The 6,980-nt window shown below is 47.5% G+C and overlaps 1 protein-coding gene across 1 annotated transcript; it reads right to left on the reverse strand.

Annotated features, from left to right (window-relative positions):
- Positions 1-6,650, reverse strand: LOC104567789 (tapasin-related protein-like). Its single transcript, XM_088537995.1, has 8 exons — positions 6,605-6,650; positions 4,830-5,057; positions 4,292-4,561; positions 2,058-2,399; positions 1,578-1,904; positions 1,109-1,192; positions 850-866; positions 1-105 (listed from the first exon to the last, which is right to left on the reverse strand). The coding sequence occupies exons 1-8, from the start codon at positions 6,648-6,650 to the stop codon at positions 1-3; spliced, it is 1,419 nt and encodes a 472-aa protein (XP_088394121.1).
- Between the last annotated feature and the right edge of the window lie 330 nt (positions 6,651-6,980).

Here is a 6,980-nt window from a genome sequence, read left to right on the forward strand (position 1 = left end):
CTATGGGGTTGTGCTGAAGCAGAGTCTGGGTTTGGCAAATCCTATCTCCAGCTGAGATGAAGCACATTTGGTGCAAGGTGGAGTCACTTCTTTGTGCTGCCCGTCCTGAGGAGAACAGCAAAACCAGGTCAAGACTGCAGCAGTGCTACGTAAAGGGCTGGAACAGGGTGCGCGTCAGCCCTGGCGTCTGCACACAGAGCTTGTGCCTGAACTTAATTTAATTCATATTTGCAGGCAGAAAAGTGTTTTATATATATATATATGTATACTCACACACTGAAAGGATTTCTCCTGTCTTGAGCTTTTCATTGATACTTTTTTTTTTGGTTTCTTGCAATGGATCATAATAAACACTCTCTTTTCTTTTTCTCATTTGGATAGAAAACCAATCTTTCCCCCTTTTAACCTCAAGTAGAGTGGAATAAATGGGAAGAAAAAAAATAAAATGAACAAATTTGTGTTTTGTGGTTGATTGATTTTGGTTGCTGGGATAATACAGCACTCATTACAGCTTTTCCTGTAAGAAGGGAATCTATTACGGGTGCTGCTGGTGCTGCATGTGTTTTCTGATTTCTCCTCCCCTGAGTTGTCTGCTGGGCAGTTAGCTCTGGGCTTACCTGGCCCTCTCCCTTGGAGGCCTCCTTCCTCCACATGGCTATTTAAAATAAGCCTCATGGCCACACTACCCCCAGCTTTGCTTCTTACCTGTCTGGGATGAAAGGTCCCGAGACTAGTAAGGTTTGGGCTGCAGGGTAAAACAGAGAAATGCATCAGCAAAGAGTAAAATGGAAAGTGTGTGAAGGTCATATGTGTTTCTGATAGAAAAGGGGGAACACAAAACACACCTACCTTAGTAGTGCTCCTCACTAGGGCAGAAGAAAAGAAAAAAACGTGTGAATAAAAGAAGGATGAACCACAAGTTCTATTTCCCAGCCCTAATAAAACAGTTCAGCTACACTAGGCCTTGGGGAAGAGTCTCAGCTAGTGAACAGGAGCTCTACAGCTGTCAATTCATCCTGCCTCCAGCACAGAAATACCACCACCCACCAATTCCCTTCCTTCCCGAAGCCCAAGCCTGGCTCTTTGTGCACCCAAAACCCCATTTTACCTCTGTGAAGGCAGTGCAGCATCACGAGGAGGCACACGGAGAGGCCAAGGAGGAGGAGAAGCAGCCAGACGATGGAGGTTCCTTCTGCTCATGAACAAAAGGAAAACAACAGTAGAGACAAGCAAAGTCTATGCGATCTGAGGCCTGGTACGAGTTGTTATCCATGCACAAGAGAAAGACATACTGCAGTAGCACATCTATGACGGAACTCTATACATTTTGCCAAGGACATCTGCTAGATAATTCAAAAAAGATACTTGCTCCTTATGGAAAAGAATGTTAATTATGGGGGAGAACTGCCTGGGAAGTGGCTTCCCTGATGAATGGACATTTGATCAAAAATCATTGTGCATGGGGAGTGCAGGGAAGGGACAGCAGTGAGAAAGGAAAGAGAGAAAGGGGAGAGATGAGTGGGAAGTTCCTGATGGGTGAAGTGCCAAGGGGAGCGGGTGTCTCAGGCGAGCGGTACCTCTCACTTTCACCACGACGCTTCTCCTGATGGGGGTCCGCAGGCTCTGATGTTCCACGCGGCACGTGTACGTGTGCCCGTTGTCCCTCAGCGAGGCCGTGAGCAGGAAGTACTGGGAGAAGCTGTAGGTCCCGTTGCTGCTCTCTCTGTGGCTGCTGGAGATAACGTTCCTCACCACGTCCGGGACCTTCCTGGACCCCGCCAGCTCCCGCAGCCACTGAGCCTGGGCGCCAAGCGGGTAGTAGTTCCTGATGTCGCAGATCAGCTTGTGCTGCTCTCCTTCCACCAGGAACAGGGAGTCAGCATTGACGGACACTGTGGGTTTTTCTGTGGAGTGAAGATCTCTTACAGTGCTACCTCTCTTAACTTGTAAAGTGTATTCCCATCACTGAACAGAACTAAATACAGTTTCATATGCCATTTGTTCAAGCATTCCCCATCACACTGAAATACCAAGTCCTCCAAAGCCCATCCTATTACCTTCTATTTGCAGCTGGATCGCCTGTTGCCCAGTAAGAGATGACACTGACACTGAGCAAGAGTACATTCCTTCATCTCTCATTCCCACATTTCTGAGTAAGAGAGAGGCATTCCCCTTGGGGATTTCCTCTAGGAACATCTTTGCTCGGTCAGCTGCATGTTCCACCAGGTTACGGGATCCGTTGTAAGTGAACAGGGGTCTCTGGAGCCCTCCTTTCTGATGCAGTACCCATTGGATGGTCACAGCTGCTCGGTGATCGGTGGAGAAGGCACAGTCAAATAAGACATCCTTGGACAGGGCTGACCGCACTGCAGAGGTTCTGGTGTGCACCAGGAACACCACTGTGAGACAAAGGCCGTGGTGCCATGAGGGGTTTGGACACTTGTGCAAAGCAGAGCAATACAGATGAGCACAAGTTGCCATCTAGTGAAGCGAACCTGTATTACAAGCCATGAATGTTACGGGCTGCTTCAAAACAAAAAGGTGATTCTGTGGCTAATTTGCCCATGACTCATTTCACTTATGCAACGCAAATGATGAAGCCGCACAGCCTGCAGGCCCGGGACCTTCCCAAGTCTGCATAGCCATAGGAAATTACATGTTTGGACAAGGCTGTCACCCTGCCTGCCATGTAAGGAAGGATACAGGCTAATATTCCCTAACACCTTTTTACAGCACTTCTGATTTTGGACCACTACCATATTCATCTTTGTTCTTGTCTCCATTTATGTGACAGAGTAATAGATGGAATAGTTCAATCCTTATTCTTAATTGTAGCAGAGGATCTAATGAAGCAGCAGTCCCCTCCTACCTCCCTGACTATTGCTTTAGTCACCGTGACCCTAATGTCCTGGAGGGAAGGAGCACCAAGGTCCACATGGATCTCTGCACAGGCTGCAGGGCAGCCACCAGCTGCAAAGCATGAAGAGTAGCTGAGCAGTCTGGGTGGTCAATCAACAGCTGAATTGCCTAATTAGCCTAATGAGAAGGCTATAAGAAACAGCTGGGCAAGAGTAACAGAACTGGTTGTGCTGTATGAAGGAAGGTTCTGGAAAGAGCTCTCCTTCTCCAGCTGCTTTGCTTCCCGAGCTGAGGTTCTGCCATACTTTATGTTCTTGGACATAGCAGGGGTCTGAGCTTGTAGCAAAGTGCCTCCTTTTGCAGTGAGTAGTGGTTTAAATCCGGCTTTTTCCTGGGGTGGAGGGGTGCTGCTGCAGGCCCAAGGGAATGGGAAAAATGGGAGAAAGGGCTGATCCCTGGGCAGCGTGTGCCTGTAATGGCCTTTGCTCCGGCAGCGCGCGGTGTCACACACCGTCACTAGCTGCCTGCTCTCGTCCTAGCCCCAGCAGCAGCCGGGGGACAGCGGTGGGTGGCTGCACCCAGGGGTGCCTGACCTGCCTGCCAGCGCTGCGGGTGTTTGCACTGATCAACGGGAGGTTCTGGTAGGGTGGTGGTGAAGTGATACGTGGGTCTGTGGTTTGGAGACAGAAACAGGGAGTGGGTTTTCTTTTCCTGACACTGTTAGTGTCCTTCTGCATATGTCAGCTGCCATCCTCTTTGTTTCTTAACCTGAAACTCCTTTCTAACCTTAAAATAGTACCTCATGCTGAAAAGCTTATTTTTGATATGAACACTGTGCAAGCATTCTTTGAGCTGGGAAACTAATGCAAGTCTTAATGCATGTGTGTATATTAAAGCTTTGTTGTTTTAAGCATCTGTTAGAACTTTCAGGTATGGTGGTGTGGAAGTTTATAAATAGAAAACAATTACACTTTTGAGAACTGGCTTTGAAGTTACTTGTTTCTGTAAAGTAGGCATAATCTTCAATATAAGGGGGTACATATGTTTTTCAGTAAAAGTGGTTTACCTTACAGTATATTAGAAAGCTACCTTGAGCTATCTGTTAATACAGACCACATGAGATAACAATAACCTATGATTTAGGTATGTGTAGGATAAACAGCTGTTGCAAAGTGTAAAGCTACTATTGGAGCGTTTAGCATTCTGTCATAGATGGAAAGGGAAAGGCAGGCTGTTCTTTTTACCTAATCCTTCTGAAACTCTCTTGCATATGAGGTTTTATGGGATACAGCTGAAATAGCACACTGGTTATTTGCCAAACTTCTTGGACTATAGTTGCAATGTCCTTGATGGCTGCATTTGTTTAATAGTGTAAATATCTGTAGGGGGATGCTATAGAAACACAAACTGTTGGCTCATTAATGAATGTTACCTGAAACATGAGTCTGTTCCGCGATTCCCTGCGCAGGCTGCCCTTGGCTGTGGTTCTCCCTGTCTCCCTGGGTTTGCACAAGGAAGATGGTAGTCTTGTGTTTTTCAGCTTTGTGCTCTATGGTGCATATAAACCACGAGCCCAAACCGCTTCCTCTGACTTCTCTCCCAGGCCAGATGATCTGAGTGTTAGGGGGGAAATATGTGCTGATCCTACAGTCGAGCGTGTCGATATCCTCATGTATATGCTGAAGAATATCCACTGAGGACTCTATGAAAAACACACATGGACTTGTTATGATCCCAGTTAACCTTAATATACTCAGCCACTGCCCTGGTCTTGGACACCATCCCCACCTCATGGTGGAAGGGCTGGAGAGGGCTCTGTGTTCCCTAGTGCTCTGGGCAGCTCGAGGTGTCAAGGATGAGATCTGCCCCCCTTCCTGCAGGCCCTTGGCTTTTGTTTGCTCCAGGTCTCCCCAACTTCTCACATTAATTGGGATCTGAACTTGTCCTCTTGACTTGAGCAAATAACTCACCTTCTAGAACAAATGAGGGGATGCTATACTGTGGATGATTTTCTGAGGGAGATCTCTGAGCCTCCTCTGGTTTGGTCCCGCTCAGCAGCAGCCTGGCATTCAGCCTGATGGTCTCCGGTTCTTTGGACGGGGGGATGGCTTTGCTTGTCTCGAACACGCAGGAAAGCTGCTGGCTCTTCCTGAAACTTGAGCCGGCCATAGCAATTCCATTTGGGTTCCTTGCGATTGCTGAAAGGCAATGGCCATGCACACAGTTTTTAAATGTCACAGTTACTTTTAAAAGCCATCAAAGCTTAGCTTACTAACAGGGGAAACAGCGTAGCCCGTGCCTGTTAGGAGCCATGTAGTCCACAGCATTTTGGTTATGTCATGGTGGGTTTTTTTTGCTTTTTAGTATCATAATCAAATACCTTTTTGTTAATTCTTAAATGGAGTTTTTTTTTTTTTTTTTTTTTTTTTTTTTTTTTTTGAAAAAGCTAAGGAAGAGTTGAAAGAGAAGAATAATGCTCTGAAGAGCAAAGTAGATGCTCAATGAGTGAAGCATTGCATCTTGCTGGAAGCATCTAGATGCTGGAGTAATCTTAAGATGATCTATATACAGGGAATACTGTACCCTTTGAAACCATCATATCCTGAAGTTCAGGGGTTGTTATATGTAACCGTGCCAGATTTCCAAGTTAGTGTGCAGCTAGTGGCAAAGAGGAGAACATTAAAGGTCAGGCTGATAAAACCCTGCAGCTTCCTCAAGAAGTAAATGGGGAAAGGTTGTGTGTTGGGCTTATGTGGAAATATTGTCACTGAGTAAAAATCCACAATTTCAAATTACTTCCCAGCAGCAGATAATGTATTGTCAATTCCTTGAATTCCTTTTGTGCAAGGATGGTATTTTTCTACAAAGTGTAAGAACAGAGGCTAAATGCAGCCTGAAGGGTAATACTATGAGGATGTTAAGAATGCTAATTTACAGGTATGTCTATATTAGTATGGATCTTTCATGGTGAGTTACTTGTGGATGCAGGGGACAGGAACATGTGAATATTGCTGTGATACTGAACTCAACAGCAGGAGCCATACACAACTAAACCCACTTTTAGTTAATTATATTTTTGGAACTGACAGAAGCAGACAACACAATTAGCAATGGGAAAGCTGCCAGTGAGTGATGGTGGGAAACAACATGTTCTGGGGGATGGCAGTTAAATCCTCTGGGGAGGAGGAGAAGGTGATGTTTCACAGGATGAATGCAAAGCAAAGATCTGCCCAGTTTTACATAGGCAAGTGCAGTTGCAAAACGGGGCCTCTAAATCCGGCTCTGCTGCAGGCAGTATGTGCTGATAGCAAATGCAACCACCCTCCCCTGCAGAGCATGTAAGCAGTGCACCCTAGTGCAACATGCTCTGTTCTAACTTGCTTAGGCAAAAGCACGGGTTGGACTAATTTCTGAAATTGTCAGCTTTGTGTCCATGCCAAAGAGGAGAAAAACCGAGTTGCTTTCATGAAAAGACTTTGGGGTTAATTTCAGTTCTGAAAAAGCCAAGATTTTAAAAGTCAGTTTTGAGGCCACTTGAGATGTTTTAGCAAGATCTTGATCATTTCCCCCTCCCAAATGAACACATTTCGTGCTGAGCAAGTGTTGGTAATCGGGAGCAAACGGGTCCCTCCCGGCGCCGCCCCTCGCGGTCCCGCAGTGGCCTCCCGCGTGTCGCGTCGTGTCGTGTCGCGGTCCCGCAGTGGCCTCCCGCGTGTCGTGTCGTGTCGTGTCGCGGGGCCCTCACCGAGGCAGAGCAGGCAGCCCGCGCCCAGCAGCGCCCCGCAGCCCATGGCGACACCCTCCGCCGCGGGATCCTTTTCGCTTTCGTTTCTCCCTCGCTTGTGCAAGGGGCAGGCCGAGGGGAGGAGAGCGGGTTTTGTTTGTCTTAACTCTCTCATCGCTGCTGTGCAGCTGCTGTCTGCAGTCCTTGCAGCAGAACATGCCAGTGCCTCGCTGCCCTCGCAGGGGCTTCTGCCCTGTGCAGCCTGGTACCTCTCCTGCACGCTCTGCCTTGACCCCTGAGCTCGGAAAAGCAGGTTTTCTCTCCCAATGTGCCTCAGCCTGTGCCCCGAGTGTTCACCCAGCCGGGACTCCAGTTCTCCCTGCTTGCTTGGGTGCAG

The sequence above is a fragment of the Tinamus guttatus genome, unplaced genomic scaffold, assembly GCF_059628265.1.
Source record: "Tinamus guttatus ecotype Peru unplaced genomic scaffold, ASM5962826v1 Tinamus_guttatus_pri_ptg000915l, whole genome shotgun sequence".
Classification (NCBI taxonomy): domain Eukaryota; kingdom Metazoa; phylum Chordata; class Aves; order Tinamiformes; family Tinamidae; genus Tinamus; species Tinamus guttatus.